This window comes from Cuculus canorus, chromosome 21, assembly GCF_017976375.1.
Source record: "Cuculus canorus isolate bCucCan1 chromosome 21, bCucCan1.pri, whole genome shotgun sequence".
NCBI lineage: Eukaryota > Metazoa > Chordata > Aves > Cuculiformes > Cuculidae > Cuculus > Cuculus canorus.
Window position 1 is genome coordinate 8,913,230 of NC_071421.1, and position 23,091 is coordinate 8,936,320.

General features: G+C 50.3%; 1 protein-coding gene across 1 annotated transcript in view; it reads right to left on the reverse strand.

Annotated features, from left to right (window-relative positions):
• ZBTB40 (zinc finger and BTB domain containing 40) overlaps positions 1 to 23,091 on the reverse strand; it is a 46,281-nt gene that overhangs the window by 14,293 nt on the left and 8,897 nt on the right. The window contains 10 exon segments of the mRNA XM_054085456.1: positions 250 to 414; positions 1,366 to 1,566; positions 2,003 to 2,276; positions 2,278 to 2,408; positions 3,030 to 3,042; positions 6,848 to 6,981; positions 10,972 to 11,164; positions 18,616 to 18,758; positions 19,279 to 19,364; positions 19,366 to 19,448. Coding sequence (XP_053941431.1) covers positions 250 to 414; positions 1,366 to 1,566; positions 2,003 to 2,276; positions 2,278 to 2,408; positions 3,030 to 3,042; positions 6,848 to 6,981; positions 10,972 to 11,164; positions 18,616 to 18,758; positions 19,279 to 19,364; positions 19,366 to 19,448 — 1,423 coding nt within the window.

Genomic DNA, 23,091 nt, shown 5'->3' on the forward strand with positions numbered 1-23,091 from the left:
ATGGTTGTTTCCCAGCACCTTATGGTTGGCTGGAAGCCAGCCCCACCATTTTCTTTTGGACAACCCCACCGAAAGCATCAAATCCCTACTGAGTCTTGTTCTTCTTGTGAGGGAAAAACCCATGAGACACCCATCCAGCCTGCAGGCTCCAGTCACACCTACATGAGTCTCTGCTGGCACTGATGGGTCCATTCCGACCCTGCAGAAGCCCTGTTTTGCACACTGGGCCTGGGAGGCAGTTGGCCACACTCACCAAGTTGCGGAGGTGGATGGAGAGCCCATTGGCCTGGTGAAAGCCTTTCCCACACTCCCGGCAGACATATGGCTTGTCCCTCGTCCAGACACGCAGTGACAGCTCCATGGACTGGGCAAACACAGCGTTGCAGTACTGGCAGGCGTACATCTTCCCTGCAGGGACACCAGGGTGAGAGCCCACACCCAATGGACAGGAGCTCCACCTGGACTACCCCCAGCATCACAGGGAGAAGGGAAAGGTTGGAAACTGCCCAGGCTTTCCTGGGACAGCCAGAGCATCTCAGCATAAGGCCAATAAGGGCCTAGAAGTCCTTGAAAAACTCACACCTGCACAGGGAACGCTAAATTACCATTGATCTCTAGTATCTGGAGGTACCACATGCTTTTGGAGGTACAAGCTGCTGGCAGGTCTCACATTCAAAACCAACTGCCCAGCTCCCAGGGAGCGGAAGAGGCTGGGGGTGGGGGCAGGAGAAGCACTGGGATGAAAACCTATGTGCAATTCAGGCAGAGGGAGGGATCGGAGAAAGCAGGTTAAACAGATGGAGAAAGCCACATCGCAGGAGTTCAGGTGTGAGGGGACAGAGAAGAGCAACTCAGGAGCAAGAAGGTGCAGAAGACGAAGGCAAGAGACTGAGAGAGCAAAGAACCACCCACTGTAGGAGAGGATCAGGGTGTGGAGGCACTGGCCCAGGCTGCCCAGAGAAGTGGTGGCTCTTGATCAGGGAGTGCAGGGAGAGGATGAGGGGGAAGGGTTTTGAGCTGAAGGACGGGAGACTGAGATGAGATCTTAGGGAGAAATGTTTTGCTGTGAGGGTGGGAAGGCCCTGGCCCAGGTTGCCCAGAGCATTGGTGGCTGCCCCATCCCTGGAGGGGATCAAGGCCAGGTTGGATGGGGCTTGGAGCCCCTGATCCAGTTGCAGGTGACTCTGCCCATGGCAGGGGGTGAAATGGGATGATCTTTAAGGTTCCATCACTCTATGATAAGGCAGAGAAAGAAAGAGAGCCCCTTCACAGAGAGCAAGCAGTTAAGAGGGAGCTAAAGCGAGGACTTGCAGAAGAGGATGGGGGAGAGACAGAGTGGGGAACAGCACCTGAAACAAGGCAGGTAAAGTGCTCCTTGGTTGTGGTATGTGAGGGCCGAGGCGTGCATGAAGGTCTTCAGGCAATGCTTGCACATGAAGCGCTGGTCCCCCGAGTGCAAATGCAGGTGGTTCTTCAGCGTGGAGTTGGCTGCAAACTTGGCCCCGCACTCCTCAAAGGAGAAGGGCTTCTCGTCAAAGTGTTCCATCATCTTGTGATACTGCATCCCTGGGGAGGCATGGGGGGGACACTAAGAGCACTCAGTGTCAGCTGCACCCAACTCTTCACCCAGCATGGAGGTCCAACAGCCCACTGGATACACTGGCAGTCCAGTAGTGTCCTCCAGCCCAGAGGTCCACCAGGATATCATGAGGTGCCACAAGAAGGGCAAAGAGACTCAACTGCCCTTACCCACCCCTAAACCAGCCGCACAACTGGAACAGCTTGGTTATTTCTGGAGGCTTTAGATCTGCCTGTCAACCCCCCTTTTCCTTAATAAGCCATGTGGAAAAGCAATTAGGGAAGAACTAATCAGAAAATGATCATGCTCTGTAGGACAGGAGAAATGAGCTGAGCCATGTTTCTCCACACGGTGCTCACAGAGCTGCATTGTCCGGACTTCTGATCAAACACCCCTGCTCCCACCCTCTCCCACCAACCCTACCTGAGGCATGAGCAAACTTGCAGCCACAGATGTCACAAGTCACTGGAAGACGTTTCTTCTTCTTGGCCATCCCCACCATCCTATGGACCTCCAGCTGATGCTTCCCCAGCTCCTTCATTGTTGATTTGACCTCGCTGCACTCCTTACACCGGATTTGCTTTACTCTGGACATCCAAAAATGTTTCATGTGAATCTTCAGGCGGCTATAGAAGTGGAAGGACTTATTGCAGGATTTTAAGACAAAAGCCTTCTTGGAAGATGCTTTCTCTTGGGAGTTCCTTCAGATCCTCAGCACTGGCAACTCCTGCCTTGTCTTCATCTTTGTCTAGAGCTTCAACTTGGGATTCACCATCCACCTTCCACTTCCTGATCCCAGGTTTCTCCCCACTTCCCTCAATCAAGAGACCTGCAGAAAAAGTAACTCCTTTTTTGGTGGCGACCGGTAGGATGGGGCACCAGCTCCTCAGCCTCCTGAATGTTCCTACACAGACAGTTGGCCCAGCACAGCAAGAAGAGGCACACATGAGACACAGTGTCCCACTACAACAGAGGCATGTGGCTCTGCCCAAAGTGGCCATGGCCATGCACGGTGTGATGCATAGAAGAGCAGTCCTTGAGTTTCTCCACCCAGGGAAGAAACCAGGGGCTGGATTGGATGGCAAGAGCCAAGGCCAGATTTTCCAAAAAGGTTTTTCCCAAACAGGAACAATAGTTGCTTCCAAGCACCTGCCTGCTGCTCACACACGACCATGATAAAACGATGGAAGATCTGATCCTCGGGTGAACCTGTCCAAGGCAGCCATTAAGAGTAGAAACACAACCTTAATTACAAGACATCTCAGGAACGCTTCACAAACACCAACGCTTTGAAAGGGAACAGCTAATCCTCCTACAACGCCTTTGAGACTCCCGGTGAGGGCCCTGAGCTATTTGAAATCTCTCATTACATTCACTTCTTACGCAGCCTAATGCTTTTCTGAGTCCCTGTAACACCACCATCTCAAAAAGCACGAGCTGGAAAATTCACCCAGGATCTCAATCTATAGCAAAGACCCACAGGGAATGCACACATGGAAGGAATCAAAACACAAACAGATCTATTTTGCTTCTTTGCTATAATGAGAACCACGCAGCTCTGTGGCCATGGAAACCAGTGCAGATTTCTCCTTTTGCCAGTGCACAAGGAATTCCATGCTTGCAAAACTTCATTTCGCCCATCCTTGCAATGGGAATTGCTCAATGTGTCCTCCCTGCACAGTCCTACTGCCCTGGATTCCAACCAACCAGAAACCAGGGGCACGTTCTAATAGACTGGAAAAATCCTAAGATCATGGAATGGTTTGGGTCAGAAGGGACCTCAAAGCCCATTCCGTTTCAACCCCCTGCCACGAGTAGGGACACCGCCCACTAGATCAGGGGCTCAAAGCCCCATCCAACCTGGCCTTGAACACTGCCAGGAATGGGGCCTCTCCACCTTCATCATGAAGAATTTCTTCCTAATGTCTAATCTAAGTCCTCCCCTTTCCAATACAAAGCCATTCCCCCTCATCCTAGCCCCTCCCCAGCTTTCCCGGAGCCCCTTCCAGTACTGGAAGCTGCTCTAAGGTCTCCTTGCAACCTTCTCTTCTCCAGGCTGAACAACCTTGACCCTCTCAGCCTGTACTCACACAGAAGGTGCTCCAGCCCTTGATCATCCCAATGGCCTCCCACCGACCCGTTCCAACACTTCCATATCTTTCTTACTTTGGAGTTTATTTCATACCAAGTTCTCTATCTCTTTTGTATATTGTCTGCTGAGTCTGCTCTGCCCTCCTTGCAATTCATCATCAATATCAGACCCCAGAAGCAGAAGATCTCCTGGTGTATGACCACCTATCTCCCCACCTACCCCTTTGCGTTTTGAAGGCCATTCCGATGGTTGCTGACACACATGGTGGGTTCTAACCCAGAATCTTTGTAGGGGAGAATAACATTTTGCTTGCAGACCCTATGGATTAGCGGTTCCAGAGGCTGACTCAGGCCTAAGTTGGATACTGTCTTTCCTAAACACCAGAGTACAGAGAGGAAAAGTCTTTTCGCGGGATATCTCAGCACATTTCTGAGATTTGAAAGTGAGGCATAGCTTGACAATCATGATGGCCCAAGCAGTGACAGTACGGAGACCTGGAGAGCAGCTGGCTAGAGAGGAAGTTATGGAGTTGGCTATAAGAGCCAAATCTCATCCTTGCAAGCAGCAGTTGCCGACCATGAACGTCCTCCCACTGCAGAAGGGACCTGGGAAGAAGCCAACAGATTCCATATTGTACCTCCACCAAAGAACCCAACCCATTACTCTGATGATGCTGACTGTGTTTGCGAATGGATGCAGGCACTTTCCTCCATATGGATGCCTGGTGCTTTCCAAGTGCTCTAACTCAGGAAATTAAATACCAGGTTTTTTTTCTTTTCTTTTTCTTCAGTGGAGATGTAAAAACTGTTGCTTTCAACTGGAAATGCAAACTGTACCACCTCCGTGTGGCACATATGTTCTTCTGAAATGCAAGATCTCCTCCATTTCAAGTGGAAGCTCACATCCTTCAAACATGAGGCCCACAGTTCTCATTCTCATCTCATGCCAAGATCCCCATGGCAACTGATCCACAAAGTCACACGCGACATTTAGGGCTGGTGAGCAGTGACACTAGAGCTGAGGAGCCTGACCTGGACACTAAGATATGGAAGTTAAGTGTGAAGATCTGCAGAATGCCAACAAGGAGCTGGTAACTGGCAGTCCTCCTCTGCACAATTCATACAGAATATGCGTGTTGGCAAAGTAAATACCATTTTTCCAGGGCTCTTGTTTTTGATGTTGCTTCTTGCTTGATTGTATCTCAACCTTGGCTTGAAATCCTGCAAAGACACTTAGTAACGGCCCTCTGCTCTCTTTGATACTGGTGCCAGAGGAGGCATCTGCCTGAGCAATCCTGCTGACTCTGCCATCCCTCACTGCTAAGCTTTGCGAGGTGTCCAGGAGCCAAGGTGGGCTGAACATTCACAGGCACCTGCAATTCTTGTTCCTCACCTCCTCCATCAGGGCATCAGCCCTGGCACATCCCCTGGTCTGAGAGGATGAAGGGGTGTCAGACGGGTGCCTGCAGCATCGGCAGGAGGCAGAGACGGGATGGCAGATAAGAAGGAATCACCTTTTCTTTGGAAATCCTCATCAGAGCCACAATGGGGTGAAAGAGCCAACCGGATTGGTGGCAGCTCTTGGTGCCCCGAGTTAGAAGAGAGGACCTAGATCTGAACCAAGCATGAACAATGAAACCACAGCGTAGGACATCTCGCAATAAGACCAAGGCCACCGCGTCAAGAATGAGGAGCAGAGCCTGTGCTCTCAGCCCTAAGCCCTGCAGCCTGAGCAGTGATCCAAGGCCTCAGCTTCTTCTACACACATGCTGCTCCCATCACCCAGCCCCGCCTCTCATCCCTGCAGCACTGCCGCACTGCTCAGTAACATGGGCAAGCTGAAGAACCCAGAGTGCGGAGGGTGATCCAGGGGCAGGCCACTCCCTGCTCCTTCCCAGCATGCAAGGAACATTGGCTTCACCCATCAAACATGAAACGAAGGTGAGTGCCAAAGCCAGGAGGCTTGTAGTCATTCCTAAAGATACTCATGGTCCTGACCCAAATTTTCAGACACCTCCTACCCTAAAAAGTAATGAGACATTACCACCAAGCTGCTCACTCCAATGGCCTCGCAACCTGCTGGAATCTCCACATCATGCCGTAAGCTAATGAGTAAAGAGGGATGTATTGAACCAAACTAGCGCCTGTGCTCAGAGAACATTGACACTGTGTGCATCCCAGTGGGCTCTGCAGTGCAAGGAATCTGGATGCCATAAAATCTTATGCAAGCAAACAGAATAAGCGAGTCACATTTGCATCCTTTTCAAGAGAATGCAAACCTGCAGCTCGCTTCCCAGGTCTTTGTTACCTCTTTCATTAAAGCCCAAATTCTGTTCAGCATTCTTCCTTCAAACGCCGGGTGCAGAGATACAACTCGGCTCAGCTACAACGCATCCCACCACTCAGGGTGGGGTATCACATGTGGTTATTGCTCTCTGCATATGTTTCGTTCGTATTTTTGCCAGACTCGTACAGTATGCACCATCCCCTGCTGCTGTGGGACCTTGATGAGGCTGTTTTGGTATCAGCTCACTTAAAACTCCATTTCCATGGAAAGAGCGGCTTCTACACATCTCGTAGCATTACAGTTCACCTAACTCAGAAACCTGTCTTTCATGCACAGCTCTCTGGGCTTTTCTCTCCCTTCAAATCCAAACATGCTTCAGCTGCCACAGCAGGGAGAACCGAGGTGAGGATCTGTGCATGCCTGGATGTCTCTCACTCCTCGAGATCATGGAATCATCCAATGGTTTTGGTCAGAAGGGACCCTAAAGCCCATCCAGTTCCACTTCCCACTGGATCAGGTTGCTCAAAGCCCCATCCAACCTGGCCTTGAGCACCTCCAGGGATGGGGCAGCCACCACTGCTCTGGGCAACCTGGGCCAGGGCCTTTCCACCCTCACAGAAAACATTTCTCCCTAAGATCTCATCTCGATCTTCCCTCTTTCAGCTGAATATTGTTCCTCCTCATCCTCTCCCTGCACTCCCTGATCAAAAGCCCCTCCCCAGCATTCCTGGAGCCCCTTTCAGTGCTGGAAGCTGCTCAAAGGTCTCCCTGGAGCCTTCTCTTCTCCAGGCTGAACAAACCCAACACACTCCCACTTCACCAGAGGGGCACCTCCAGTATTGGATGGATATGTTCTTTGATTTCAGTGCTCCAAGGGCATCTCCTCTTACCTCTCTTACTGCTTCCATAAGGCCTGCCTCTCCTGCAGCCAAGTCCTTCAGGTCCGTTCGCTGGTGGATGGACTCCGAGATCAGCTTGCTGTGGTGCAGGATGATCTCAATGGCTGTGCTCTCACTGGTGGCTACTGAAGAGGAAAATAAGAAGTAAACCAAAAGGAGAACCAAGAAGAACCCGAAGTCCTTCACTTTACTTAGCTCTGCCCAGCCCCCTCCTGAAGCTGAGCTGTTAACAGAACGAGTGACTTCTTCAGGGTGTAGGGAACAGCAAATAACTCCAGTCAAGCTTTGCTTACACCAGCTGCAGCACTGACATCCAGCACAAAACACAAGCACAGCTCCCTCCTCACTGCTGGTCCAGCTCTGAGTGAGAAGACCACATTTTACAACACATGTTGATGACAGAGACAGTGATAACCTTAAAAGGCAGGCACGCTTCTTCCAAGGCTCAGGATTTGGGCACCACAGGATAAAAAGGATTTAAAGGTGCTGGAGAGCATCCAGAGGAAGGCATGGCATTGGGGAAGGGTTTAGAGGGGAAGCCTGTGAGCAGCAGCTGAAGTCCCTTGGTCTGTCCAGTCTGGAGGCGACTGAGGGGAGACCTCATTGCACTCTGCAGCTTCCTTACAGGGGGAGGAGGAGGAGTAGGCACTGAGCTCTTCTCTCTGGACCCGAGGGAACGGCAGGAAGATGCCAGGGGAGGGTTAGGCTGGATATTAGGAGAAGGTTCTTCCCCCAGAGGGTGGTGGAGCACTGGAACAGATCCCAGCAAAGCAGTTGCCACACAAAGCCTGACAAGATTCCAGAATAGTTTGGCCAGCACCCTCAGCCCCACGGTGTGAATGTTGTGGTGTCTTGAGCAGGGACAGGAGCTGGACTCCATGATCTTCTCTCTCCGTGTCAGACCTCTCTCCTTGTGATGTATGCAGAGGAACAGGCATTTCTAGGCAGAATTTGCCTCACTCAAGGACAGCCACGTAACAAGCAGCTGGATGTACCAGGCACCAAGAATCCAGGTTTCTCCATCCAGAGCAGGAACCAGGCTCTGTGCAGCAGAGACATCTGCAGCAGTGTCTGGGTGTCCATGAGGAGCTCCACTAAGTTTCCTCTGCATTCCCCAACAGTTTGGCTCAATAGCCCTCTGGTCTGTTATTTGACTGAACGCAAGTGACTGAAAATAAGAACAGTTTCAGCTTGCAGCGACTTCCTAAAAGTGGAAGAGCTAGGGGACACCAAAAAAAGCCAGGGTAGGTAGCTAAGTCATTAACACTTAGGACACCGGGATTCACCTTCAAGTAGACAACAAACATTTCAAATCAGAACTTCTCCAAATCCAAGACAACACAGAAAACCCTCTGCATGCACACACCTACAGAAATAGATCTCTGGCGTCCAAACTCCTTCTGAATCTCAGTTCCAGTTGAGCCCTTGAGAAGAAAATCTCAGTTTTCAGCTGGAAAGCATGTGGCCTTGTTTGCGAAGAGAACACCTTGAAATGTTCATCAGCTTCTTCTGATGCCTTGGAATCATGGAGACCCCATTACTGACTGTTAATTGTAGCTTTGTTGAAAGAGGTCTGTAAGGGAGAGCACCAAGAAGCAGCTCTGTGACGTGCTCCATCTCAGCGGGGTGTGACTATCGAGCACACTAACTTTTTGCAAACACCCAGATGCTCCAAGGTAATCAAGAGCCTCACAGGCTTAGTTGTCCTTGGTGCAAATGTTAAGGGCACACAATCCAGACTTGTGACTGCAAAGACAGTGAAAACCCCTTCTCTCTCTTACACCAGAAAAATGCAAGTGTAACCTCATTCCTTCCTCCTTCCATATCTAATTCCAAGGTGGGTCTGCTGAGGTTTGCCCCAAAGGATCAGAGAAACAATCACTGCAGAGAAATCCCACAGCCCTTTGAAGACCCCCCAGCGTCAGAGCACAAAGCACAAGAAGGGGAACAGCATTTATTCAAAATAATGAAGAGACTTGGGGGCAAAAATCCATTTTGTAGTAAAAGTAATTTATCATGGAATCATGGAATAGTTTGGGTGGGAAGGGACCTCAAAGCCCATACAGTTCAAGCCCACTGCCATGGGCAGGGACACCTCCCACTGGATCAGGGGGTTCAGAGCCCCATCCAACCTGGCCATGAACACCTCCAAGGACGGAGCAGCCACCCCTTCTCCAGAAATCTGGGCCAGGCCCTCATCACCCTGACAAGAAAACATTTCTCCCTAAGATCTCATCTCAATCTCCCCTCTTGCAGCTGAAAACCATTCCCCTCATCCTATCCCTGCACTCTGTGATCAAGAGCCCCTCCCCAGCTTTCCTGGTGCCCCATTCCATACTGGAGATGCTCTAAGGTCTCCCCACAGCCTTCTCTTCTCCAGGCAGAAAAACCCAACTCTCTCAGCCTGTCCTCAGATGGGAGGTGCTTCAGCCCTTGGATCGTCTTCGTGGCATCCTCTGAACGTGGATGGGAGGTAAATAAAACTGGAAATTGCCAAATAGATTAATCTGAAAGGAGTTTTTCCACTCTTCAAGTTACTAAATTAGAGAAGATGCATTTGGAAGCTTCTGTAGGAGAAACCAATCCAAGCAACTACAGCTCATGGAAGACACCTGTGTGAGGTCGTTGTATGGGTGATCATGGCTTTGAATCATTCCAGTCCAGGGCCAAAAGGAGAAATCTATTCCTCCCCCAACACTGCTTGGGACCAAAGTAGCTGAAAACACACAGCTTTGGGAAAAGAAAACCCAGGCTCTGGGACCCAGAGGATACAGTGCTGGGTAAGAGAAGACAGCTTTCCAGAATGACATAGGAGGCAAGGGCAGACTGTGGGAACGATCAACAGAAGAACATTTGAGCTACCAAGGACAGGCTTGGATAGGGCCTTAAGCAGCCTGGTCTACTGGAAGGTGCCCCCTCACAAGACACCCAGCATAGGCTGTCACCAGTGGCTCAAATCATTCTCTCCCTCTTCATTTCCATGATAAGAAATATTTGTGCTGCTGTTTGTTCAAGCTGCAATTTGCGGAGCAGCAGCTCTGTGTAATTAAGTCATGCTCCTCCTTGGACGGGGCATTACCACACGATAATGAACCATGCTGGGAGTCTGGTGCTTCAAGAAAGCAATCGTGCTTAACAAATGACAAAGCAAAGTGCCTGTCGGGAACGCTCTCTGCAGAGGAAATTATCAGCATTATGAGCACAGTTTTGCTTTCTATTAAATACTCATTTACATTTCACTGCATGTTAATTTAGTTTTTAATTTTTAAGTGCCTTCAGAGCTGGTGAAATTTGCTGCTCTATCCAAGCGGCTCAGAGCACGCTTCAACCCACCCAGACTTGGAAAGCTATGCCACCAGCCAATAGACGGGGACACACGAGCCCTTGACCCACCACTGGCAGGCAACAAACTATAAAAGCCCACCGAAACAAGAGGAGGACTGGCTGTCCCATAGAACAGTGTCTGATCGGGACACCGAGTGTGGGATGCTCATCAGCACACTCTGCTCCACAACACGATGTACAGAGACACAACCCAAGCCAACGCACAGCCCACAATCTCCCTCCATCACAAGGAACTCACCAAGACTGAAGCCAGGTAAGACATTGCCTGTGCTTAATTTCCAGACATCCACAGCTTTGGGCAAGTTTTAGCTATTCGTTTTCAAAGCCAGCAAGTACCGTGAGTTAAAGTCACCAATGGAGCGGGGCTTGGCAAAGATGCCCTCACCTACGAAGGTTCTACTAAGGGAAAATTGTTCTCTTTTATGGAGACACAGGCTGCTGCTTTTAGGTGAGTGAAAAACAAAAGTAAGTTCACATTGGAGGGAACAGTGCTCCTGTTTTCCAGATATGACATCGCAGTTTCAGTGTCAGACTCAAGGAAGGAGCCCAACAGTTTTCTGCCCAACACTGCTCATTTCAGTGCATTCTTGCTGGCATTGTCCTCCTACCCCAGCACTCCCAGATCAATTTTGTTGGCATAAAATGTCCATTCCACTCCCTTACATGACGGTGAGATCGTAAGAGCGCACTGAACTCCAGGCAAGTGTTCCAACTTCCTGGCAATTCCCTGAACTAAGTTCCCAAGCATTTGAAGTTCAGCATATCCATACCTCTGCTATCAAAGACTTTTGCTGCTGCCACCACGTTGTCTGGCAGAAGCTGGAGACCAGGGAAGGACACTTTCACAGCCCCCAGGAGTCTGGTCAGACTTTCTGCTTACAGGGTTTTCTCCTCATTCACTTTCCTCAGCAGAATGTCTACGGCTTCCCTCCGAGAACTGACTCCACAGCAGTCCAGGACCACCTGTGACAAAGAAACAGCCAAGAAGTTCTTTGTGAGTGCTTCCTACAATTTCTTGGATTTGTCTAGAGATCAGAGGAACAGGAACAGTATCATAGCACTGCAATAAATCCAGATTCACTGCTTCCAGAAAATCAATGACACCAAGTCTTTCTCCTCAGGGCTGCTCTCAATTACATCATCCCTCAGCCTGTATTGAAACTGCAGATTACCCTGACCCAAGTGTAGGATCTTGCGCTTGGCCTTGTTGAACCTCATGAGGTTCACACAGCCCCACCTCTCCAGCTTGTCTAGGGCCCTCTGGATGATGTCCCATCCTTCTGGTGTGACAACTACACCACTCAGCTTGGTGTCATCTGCAAACTTGCTGAGGGTGCACTCAATCTCACTGTCTATATCATTGATGAAGATATTAAACAGCACTGGTCCCAGTACAGACCCCTGTGGGACACCACTGGTCATGGATCTCCACTTGGACTTAGAGCAGTTGACCACTACTCTCTGAATACAACCACCTAACCAATTTCTTAATCACCAAACCAAATCCACCCATCAAATCCATATCTCTCAAATTTAGAGAAAAGGATGTTGCCCAGGTTGCCCAGAGAAGCTGTGGCTGCCTCATCCCTGGAGGTGTTCAAGGCCAGGTTGGATGGGGCTTGAAGCAGCCTGCTCCAGTGTGGGGTGTCCCTGCCCAAGGCAGGGTTTGGAATTGAATGAGCTTTAAAAGTTCCCTTCCAACCCAAACCATTCCATGATTCATGCAGAGGCATTACAGAGTCCCAGGAATACCTGGAAACACCTTGAAGGCTACATGAGGAGGTGGGTTCCACCCCAAGTGCAGCTCTTGGAGGGAGCTGACAGCAAAAAATCCTGTTTCAAAGGGAACAAAAAAAAAAGACTTGGAGACGGGGCTCCAAACAATATTTCATTCCATATTTTTAGCAAATATTTTTTAAATTGGGGCCTCTTTTCCCTCCTTTCTCCAATTTTTTGCATGGCATTTTAAGACAGGGATAGACACATTTAAAATACTCATTTAAATAAGCATCTTATCAGTTGAATGCTTATTTCTCTGACAAGGTGACATGAGATGTCTCCTATGTGAGATGCAATTACTGCAGCTTGGAAAAGCTCTAGTGTGCTACAACAATACCTGCATAGCTCCCACCAGGAAAAGCCAGCTGAGAAATGGGTTGAGCTCTCTCTGCCAATGGCGTGCTCCTCAGCATTAGAAACGTAGGGTGGCAGAAGCTCTGAGGTCACCAGCCCGGTTCCCTGCAGCCCCCAGCACTGCCCAGTCTCATTAATGAATCTATTAAGATCAGTCCTAAAGCCAGGTACGTTTTTGCTGCCTTTCCCTGCTTGGAGAGCTCTTCCACAGCTTCGTTCCCCTGCCAATTCTTCTAATTTTCAGCTTCAATTTATTCATGGCTGGTGTGTACCCATTTGTTCAGGTGCCAGCATTATCTCTTAGCTCAAAACCCCTTCTCAACTCTCTGAGGTGCTAACCACCCTTCCTTTCCAATTTCTTTATGAGAGCACAATCATAGTCCCTTTCAGTCTTCGTATCACTTGTCTCAATCAGGCAGCACCTCTTGTGAAACAGCCCCTCCCCTGACCTCATGGATGCAGACCTGGATCTCCTTCAACACAAATTGACCTTTTTTGACAAGACTGGAACTGCACACACAAATTTCAGACAAGCTCTTAATTCTCAGTTCTCGCTACTGCACCTGAACACACGCCCTTCACTCTACCATGTCATGCAGTCTTCGCTGCTTAGTTCTCCAACCGTGTAATTCTCCTCCATCTTGCAGATCCTCCTTCAGGTGGACAGAAGATCCTGGGCTTGCTCATCAGCGAGCTTTGCTGAGCATGCTTTGAGATTTTTGGGTCATTAACATTACTGTTAATATCAAGTAAGTGCCAAGAATCCCATCAGTAACTTTGCTCCAAGCCTAAGAGAGTTTGGGTTGTTCAGCCTGGAGAAGAGAAGGCTGCAGGGAGACCTTAGAGCAGCTTCCAGTACTGAAAGGGGCTCCAGGAAAGCTGGGGAGGGGCTCTTGATCAGGGAGTGCAGAGAGAGGATGAGGGGGAAGGGTTTTGAGCTGAAAGACGGGAGACTGAGATGAGATCTTAGGGAGAAATGTTTTGCTGTGAGGGTGGGGAGGCCCTGGCCCAGGTTGCCCAGAGCAGTGGTGGCTGCCCCATCCCTGGAGGGGTTCAAGGCCGGGTTGGATGGGGCTTGGAGCCCCTGATCCAGTGGGAGTTATCTCTGCCCATGGCAGGGGTGTGGAACTGGCTGGGCTTTGAGGTCCCTTCCAACCCAAACCTTTCTAGGGTTCTATGAATGTGTATGAATCTGTCAGCCCAGCCTTTGGTTCTCTCCAAGAAGACAGACCCTTTTTTGATCTCACTGCTTCCTCTAGTTTAACAATTTCCTCACAGGAAATTCAAACGCTTTGCTCAAGTCTAGATTGAGGCAGAAAAACCCATTTTTATCTCATCAAATAAAGATTCCAGGTCAGGCAGAAACAATTTACCTCAACACCCCTTGCTGCATTTTATCTATGGTTTTGCTCACACTCAGCGATTCAGCTCCCACCATGCATTTCTGAGCCCCTACACAGCCAGTCACTGCTGCTGTGTCTGTGGTCATCAATCGTAGGGATCACTCTCAACTTGGAAAACACAGTCATAAACCTTGCTGTCGCTCTCTGAGCTGTGCGTTGGCCCCTCTGGTACGTGGGGGGATGCCCTTTGTGCCATGGTTCCACTTCAGCTGCAGGAAATGCCTGTTTCCACCTCAATCCTGGATTTCTCCCTGGGCTTAGTCGAGTTTGAGGGTCAGCTCTCCTCATTTTCTTTTCGTTTCCTTGATAAGACAAATATTTATTGCTTCTCTCAACACACACAGCGATGCCTAGCAGCATGATGTACCACAAAACTTTCTTTGTTCCTCTAAAGGACATTTCTTTGCCTGGCAGACGTTTCTACCATTCCCTGCAGGTCCCAATACTCTTCCTTAAATTATTCCTTCACTCAGGTCTATAACTGCCACACAAACTCTCCTCTCTCGTTGAGGATGCAAACTTCAGACAGTTTTCCTACCTTCAACATAAAAGAAACTCATCCAACAGCTCCTCCTGTGCCCACCCGAGCAGCCGATCTCATTAATGAGTTTCTCTGATTTTTAAAATATCTCCTTTAACAGCCAAATCTATCAGTGACCCTGTTGACGCATCCTCCCATCCAATTCACACCGAGCTGGCTAGGGACTGCTCAGTCTAAAGTCATCTTTTAAGAGAACACAAAAAGGACTACAAGAGCAGCGTCTTTTTGGGGAGCTCGTGCTCTCTCATCCACTGCTCCCAGGCAGAGTCAACAGGCACAGAATCATGGAATCATTGAGGCTGGAAAAGAACTCTAAGCTCATCCTGTCCAACCAGCCCAACCCCACCATGCCTGCTAAACCATGTTCCCATGCGCCACAGCCACATGGTTTTTGAACTCCTCCAGGGATGTAGACTCCACCACTGCTCTGGGCAGCCTCTGACAGGCCTTCACCACTCTTCTAGTAAAGACATTTTTCCCAATATCCAATCTAAACCTCCCCTGGCATAACTTGAGGCCATTTCCCATTGTCCCATCACTTGTTACTTGGGAGAAGAGACCAGCACCCACCTCACCATGGCCCCCTTTCCTGGAGCTGCAGAGAGTGATGAGGTCTCCCCTCAGCCTCTTCTTCTCCAGGCTAAACAGCCCCAGGGCCCTCAGCCGCTCCCAGAACCCCTGGGCTCCAGACTCTTCACTATCTCTGATGTCCTCCTCCAGATGCACTCCAGCCCCTCAATGCCTTTCTTGTACTGAGGGCCCAAAACTGAACTCAAGATTCCAGGTGCAGCCTCACCAGCGCTGAGTGCAAGGGGATGATCCCTTCCCTGCTGCTGCTGGCCACACCATGGGTGATCCACACCAGGATGCTGTTGGCCTTCTTGGACACCTGTGCCACTGCTGGCTCATGTCAATCACTATCAAACAACATCCCCAGGTACTTTCCTCCCTGGTACTTCCCACTCTTCCTGTAGCCTGGAGGATTGCCTAGGGTTGTTGTGACCCAAGTGCAGGACCCAACACTGGGTGTTGTTGAACCTTGCACAATCAGCTCAAGTCTAGAAGTAACGGCTCTGGCAGTGGTGGTGCAGTGCTGATATTATGAAACTCATTTTGACCACAACCAGGTGAGACAGAGAACATCCCCCTGCTCTGCCTGCAGCAAAACACCTTCATCCCCTGGTGCATCCCATTCGGATTGCTCCTGCAACAGCCAGCAGCCACACTCATGTTGTCCTTCACACCCACCCTAGCTCTGAAGGCGTTTGGATTGAATATCGATCCGTATACACGCTGGAGCCAAAGGGAAAGGGAAGGCACATGGCTCAAAATGCCCAAGTCCTCTCTAGAAGGAACAGAAGGAGAGGACAGTGTTTCTGCCAGTTGTACTGTGGACCAGTCACTCTGAACTCTGCAATGACTTAAGCCATGGGCCACCACACACAGGAGGGCACCTGCTCTTCCCATCAATGCAAGTTTCTCTCCCTAAAGTGAGAACCTGCACGCAAACCACCCCCAAACCTTCCACCCATGGCACAGAAACACTAATAAAGCCAGAAAGTTAAGCATTCAAATCCCAGAAATCCTAGGTTAAAAGTCCCCCAGAAAAGCAGAGACTGACAAAGAGACCTTGAAACACAGAGACTGGTTTACGAGTAAAGAAAACAAGATTTGCTCCACATAGAGCTTGGCCCAGGCACAGAAATAAGCCAGCTGCACAGAAAAGAGGCTGCTACAACTAACACTCACACTTGTCTTGCAACTGTGCAAGACACAGCTGATGAGGGAATGACTGGGAGAAGACAAAGGAAACTTCATCTTCAGGAATCTTTGGAGAGCTGGATCTGATCTCTGCCAGCCTGGAGCTCTTGTGCAACGGTAGAGGAATCAGGTAGGACAAAATTTGCAGAGGGGGCTGCTAATTCCATGTTCATTTTCCCAGTAATGCAGCCAAGACGCCAGAGATGTTGCCTGCACGCATGCCACAATCCCAGCTTTAATCAGCTGAACTGCTGAAATCATTAAGCACTTTTCCACTTTTCTGGAGGAAAAAAAACTCAAACAAATAATACAAGCCTGAAAAAAGGGACTCCTCCATGTCAGCCTCCACTTCGCAATTTCTGTCTTATTTTCCTGTGCCAGACCAGAGCAAAAGCTGCGCACCCAGACTTGTCAGAGCATACCCCAAATGCAGTCGTTATTTGCTGGGACCCTGTGGGCTAAAACCAGAGCAGAAAGGGATCCCCTAGAGAGAAGAGGGATTTTGTATTCCGAGCAGGGTTTAGAGGCTCTGCAGCAACCGGAACACGCAGTGACTGAGGAGGATAAAAGGAAATACCGAATAACAGCACCAGGCGAGGCAGGAGTCCTGGAGTAAATGATGATGCAATTAAAGGCTGAATCCTGTGCCCAAGGAGCAGAATTACGATTGCAGAATGGTTTGGGGTATGGCTTATTGCTGGGGGGGGGTTGTTTCAATGGGGAAGGAGATAAAAACTGGCTGCATTTTAACCACCTAATTCAATAAAGACAAAAAGAAAAGCACGGGGAAAGGTGCAGCCTTTAGAACGGCAGCACTACAACACAAGCAGACTCCCCACTGCTCCCTTCCATTGTGCCAGCAGGGCAAGGGAGGGGGTTCTGCTCCTCTGCTCTGCTCTGGTGAGACCCCACCCGGAGCCCTGCGTCCAATTCTGGAGTCCTCAGCACAGGAAGGACATGGAGCTGTTGGAGCGAGTCCAGAGGGCTGGAGCATCTCTTGTACAAGGACACACTGAGACAGTTGGGGTTGTTCAGCCTGGAGAAGAGAAGTCTGTGGGGAGACCTTAGAGCAGCTTCCAGTACTGAAAGGGGCTGCAGGAAAGCTGTGGAGGGGCTCTTGATCAGGGAGTGCGGGGAAAGGATGAGGGGAATGATTTTGAGCCGAAAGAGGGGAGATTGAGATGAGATCTTAGGGAGAAATGTTTTCCTGTGAAGGTGGGGAGTCTCTGGCCAGGTTGGATGGGGCTTGGAGCAACTGGATCTAGTGGGAGGTGTCCCTCTGGTCATGGCAGGGGGTTGGAACTTGACAATCTTTAAGGTCCCTTCCAACCCAAACCATTCTATATATGACAAATTCTGATCTTTGCAGTACTGGAGCAGCTCTCGTGGCTGGGAGCTCAGCTCCATGCAGCCCTGCGTGGGGTTCTGCTGACACAAACAACATCCCCGGCAGATGCCGAGACCTATGCTGCATTCATACCTCGCCTTCTCCTCTCACATCCCCCTTCCAGGCTCAGCACTGCTGCTTCTTGAGAGGAAAATCCATGAACCACTAGTCACAGCCCAGCGCACAAGGACAAGGAGGAGGCCTCTTCTGGCAGCAGTGTCTTTGGCTGCCCTGCCTGCACTTGGAGATGCTCCATGATGGACACTTGTTCAGGGACCACAGACAAAGGAGCAAGACAGTAAATGAGGGCCTTACAGGATGAGCAGAGGTTCCCAGTCCACCTGCTCACTCCAACAGAACGCTGGCATCATTCAAGCCACTGAGCACAACCGTGCTTCGCACTCACATAATCCTGCATCCAGGGAAATGACTGACAGGGCAAACCAGGACAGGAGGTCTGTGAGCTTGTGTGCCCAATGCTAGGGTACTCTGCAAGGTTCAGCTGCACAGACAGGGTACAGCCAGCTACCCCCGAAACACAAAGGAAAGCAGGTTATACACAATATTCTGTTCTTTAAGGCTCCTGCAAATCAGACCACACAATGTGATTGCTTACAGGAAAGTAAAAGTCCTCCCACCAACCACTGCATTGAACACTGCCCAAAAACCCCAGCCAGGTAGTGGATGCACTACTCTCGCAGGCAATTGTGTGAGAGGAGTTAAGAGTTAAAGCCAGGAGCAGCAACTGAAAGGTAAGCTGATGACCACGTCCACAAGGATGTCACTAGCAGACAGGTGGCACAGAGGTTTTAGTGGTTCTGCTGATACCAAACCCCAGTACAGACCCTTCTCCAGGCTCACAGAAAGGCGTTTGCAGGGCCCACAAGGAATGCCAGGCGCCTCCTCTGCCCCAAGCCTTACACCAGGGTCAGCGTGACACTGCGTCACGCAGGGTTCAGCCTAGCCCCGAGGTCATTTTCACAGCTCAGCTCTCGCTATTCCCACAGTTCTCTGCAGGAGGACCTGAGACACCACAAACGTATAGTCTGTGCTGCACAATGGGAAGGGGAAATTGCCAGGTGAGGCTATAAGGACATCATTTGGCAAACCACGCAGGAAGACAGTGCCTTGCAGACACTCCAGCCCCGCCTCTCCCCCACAGAGTTTACCTTATTTCAGATTATTTTACCCGCTTCTCTGAGGCAGTCAGGAATCCTTCCTCTGCTGACTCCAGGAATGCTACGATGGGGCTCAGCTGTGTCACGCTCTGGATCAGCTCCTCCCCGTGCCCCAGCAAGCGAGCGGTCAGCATCTCTCCCTCGTCTGTGCTCTCTGGGGGGAAAAGGACTCAGAAACACAAGAGAAGAAACAAGGAACTGACAGGCTCCTGAAGCGAGGGGGATTCTGTGAAAGATCTAAGTGAATAGCAAAGCTCATTGCAAGCACAAGCAGCAGAGGAAACCACTTTGCTATTCTCTTTAAACTCTATGAAAGGAAAACGTCTCATTTATCTAAGAGAGCACAAAGCCAGAAAGCAAGCTGGAGGTTAACATCAGGTTTGCAAGGCCACTGCTTTGTGTCAGACTCAAGTAAGACAGGAGCTTTCAATCCCGAGGCTCAGCTGCACTCCGAGCCATGCTGGCTGCGCAGCCATCGATCCAGCCCTCCAGGCAGCAGCAGGGAGAACCCTGTGCTGCCCGCACCCCACTGCTGCGGGACGGAAATGCTCAAGGGCCTTGGCCAGCAGGGAATAAGCCTCCTGCACCCGAGCAAGGATACAGGGTTTCTGGGGAACTGCTTTGTCTGTAAGGCTGCCTGCTCCCTTTGCCAGAGGCTGCACCGACTTCCATACCTGTTCGCTGCAGGGCTTCCACACTGCTTCCTTCCCCCACCAGCAAAGCTGGTCTCAGCTTGAGATTCGTGTCTTGAAAAAGCTTCCAGTGTCGGAGCATCCTTCACCTTGCTCAGCAGCTTCTCAAACAGCAACTGCTCCCCTGTCTCCGCCAGTCAGGCAGGAAGAGCCTACGACAGAACAGGCAAATGCAGGGAAGGTTCTAACAACACAGCCAACACCCTGCACAAATGGAGAGAGAAAACCAAATCCTGGGGGTTCTGTTCAGTAAACAAAAAATTGAACAACATAAAAAAAATAACCAAATAGACACACGGTGTTGAACTCGAGCTGTGGGCGCTGGCTGTGGGGAGGAGGGCAGCATTCTCCTTGCCAGCCCTGGCCTTTACTGAAGTCACAAAAACATGGAATGGTTTGAGTTGGAAGGGACCTCAAAGCTCATCCAGTCCCAATCCCCTGCCATGGGCAAGGACACCTCCCACAGGATCAGGGGGCTCCAAGCCCCATCCACCCTGGCCTTCAACAACTCTAGGGATAGGGCAGGCACCACTGCTCTGGGCAGCCTGAGCCATTTCCCCTCTCCCCAGCTTTCCTGAAGCCCCTTTCAGTACTGGAAGCTGCTCTAAGGTCTGCCTGCAGCCTTCTCTTGTCCAGACTGAACAACCCCAACTCTCCCAGCCTGGCCTCATACAGGAGGTGCTCCAGCCTTCGCATCATCTCCATGGCCTCCTCTGGACTGACTCCAACAGCTTCATGTCCTTCCTGTGCTGAGGACTCCAGAACTGGAGATGGGGCTTCAGGTGGGGTCTCACCAGAGCAGAGCAGAGGAGCAGAACCCCTCCCTGGCCAAGCTGGCACAATGGAAGGAAGCAGTGGGGAATTTGGATGCAGTCCAGTACACGGTTGGTTGCTGGGCTGTGAGCGCACGTTGCTGAGCTTCTCATCCACCAAGTCGCACAACATGTAACTGCTTCCAGAACCAAACAGCTCTTAATTTCTTCCCCTCACAGCCAAATGCCAGTAAACCTGAGGGATCTAACAAAACACAGTTTAAACACTGTGACTTTGGAAGGCCAAGTCTAGGGTGGGGGTTCTCAGATGTCACCGTGGAGTAAGGATATCACTGGCACAGAAAGCAGGTGGCATTTTAAGTGGGACTTTCAGGAATTCTCTTCCTTAGGTCACCATGGACCTATATCTCCTAGAAAGCTCTGGAGAGAAGGCACGCAAACTCAGAGTGTCACGAGCTCTCAGCATGCCTGGCAATCACGCCCAGAGCTCAAAAATCCACTCCAGTGACCCAAAACAGCAACCAGAGGCAAAACGTGTCTGAGCAGTTAGGGAAATGAAAGGAAAAGAAATAAGCTGCAACTCTTGCTCCCATTTCCCCGGAGCCCTTTAATGCTGTAAATATTGCCCCTGAAGACACTGGCTCCTCGGCTCTCCAGGAGAGATGGCAGCCTTTTGGAGCAGGCGTCCTTTATTCCAGACTCCAGGGATGCTATAAAAGCCCCTTTGAAGTGGGGAGCTCAGCCCGGCTCCCGCGTGCCACCATTTTCTGCTGTCATTGTCATTTCTGTTCCGATGATAAAAAGACTGAATGCAACTGCTCGGGGCCGCGCCGGGGGACGGGGCCTTGCTCCTCCTGCAGGTGTAAAGGCTGATGGATTAGGTCAGTGCAGACAGCGCGGTGACCTCTTGCAGGGAGCATCCGCAGAGGGGACTGCAGGAGTCCCAGCTCCTCCTGCTAACAGCATTTTTCCTGCCAAACAGAGGCATAGGTCTGTTAGAAAGAAAGAATGGAGATGCCGCAGATGCACTGAAGAACGAACTAAAAGGTATTTTTTTAATGCAAACATTAATTTGTAATGAGCCTTGATAACCAGATCATGTTCGTTCCCCAGGTTTGCATGCCTGGCCCCTTCTGGATCAAAACGATCCTGTAAAACACAGTATCTCTTGACTCTTACCAGCCTAAAGGTGCTCAGCACCCTGTCCAGAACCAGTTTGCACTCAGATGAATGAGAAGGAACTTGTATTGCCATGATATTATTTTACTTCTTTAATCCCACTCCTCTCAGCACCGCTCCCCTGAGCTCCGGGCAACACATGGCTCTGGTTAATGGAACATGCTTTCAGAAGCTGAAGGGCTCTGCTATTTATAGTCTCTGTCTGGGAGCCCTTTCCTTAGACCCAGTGCTCAGTGGGAACAGCAGCCTTTTAGCACTGTTATGAACAAGCACACAACGCATTTCAGTCTGACTTGGAAGCACTAACAATTCCCAAAGATCCTGATATTAGCTGGAATCCCAGCTTCCCCTGAGCTGTAGCGTGCCCAGGTGGTACAGCCCGACCCATGATGCTCTCACTGCCTGCGACGCTTGCAAATCCCTTCACGGCCACATTGTCACAAACCAGTACATGTTCAGCTTCCAGACTGTAGCAGGCGACAGGCTCTCCCAGCAAGGAAACAGAGTCAACAAGACCTGGCTTAAGCTTGAGCTGTGCCACCAAACAGGTTCAGCATCCACCAAGGTGTTTGGTCCCAATCAGGCAGTCAGGTCTGGTAGCTACAACATTTCCAACTCAATGGTCACAACCCTACCACTTCGCCTCAAAACTCCCCATTCAGCTTGGGGCAAGCTCTGACCAGGAATCCAACAAGAATGTTAGAGAGAGACCAGAGGAGGCCACAGAGTTGATCCACAGGCTGCAGCACCTCCAGCACAAGGACAGGTTGAGAGAGCTGAGGTTGTTCAGCCTGAAGAAGAGAAGGCTGCAGGGAGCAACTTCCAGTACTGAAAGGGGCTCCAGGAAAGCTGGGGAGGGGCTCTGGGTCAGAGAGTGCAGGGAGAGGATGAGGGGAAACGGTTTCTACCTGCACGAGGGGAGATTGAGATGAGATCTTAGGGAGAAATGTTTTCCTGTGAGGGTGGGGAGTCCCTGGCTCAGGTTGCCCAGAGCAGTGGTGGCTGCCCCATCCCTGGAGGGGTTCAAGGCCAGGTTGGATGGGGCTCTGAGCACCCTGATCCAGTGGGAGGTGTCCATGCCCATGGCAGGGGTGTGGAACTGGATGGGCTTTGAGGTTCCTTCCCACACAAACTATTCCATGACTCCATGAACTACAGGGCTCTGACCACACAAAGAGGTTGATTCAAAACCACCATGCATGCAACTTTTGGAGAAAACCACATTCCCATTGCTGGATAAGAAATCCAAAGTGGGTTTTTTTGAAGCCTGCATTCATACATGACTTAAGGAGACCCCAGTACCAGGATGGCTCCGTGGAGACACTGACCCCAGCTTGCTCCACACAAGAGGAGAAAAGGCTCAGTGCCAATTCCACCAAGTACACCAGAATAAGGGGGGAAGTTCTCCTCCTCTGCTACTATGAACACCCCCCCAACTTCACAAGTCATCGCTCCTACTAAAGATGCAGAAAATAACGGGAAACTTCTTTCTTCTATCCCATCCAGAATCCCTGCAGTTGCAAATGAAGGACGACAATAATTGGACAGGCCCATAGGCAATGGAAATGATCCACAAGCACGGTGACATTTATTCTACGCGAGAGAAGCAATGCTCCCCCACTTCATCTGAACCCAGAGCAGGGGAAACAAATGAGCTGTGCAATGATTTGAATTGAGTTTCTCTAAGAGAGCCCAGGAAGATGAGACCTGACACCAGCAAAGCTCTTCTGCGCTTCTCCAAATTACTGCAATTTCAGTCTTGTTCTCATTTCCAAGCAGGTTTCATCTGAGCCAGAACCAAATTAGACAGGAATAGTTTATGCGAGATACAGAGAGACTCCAA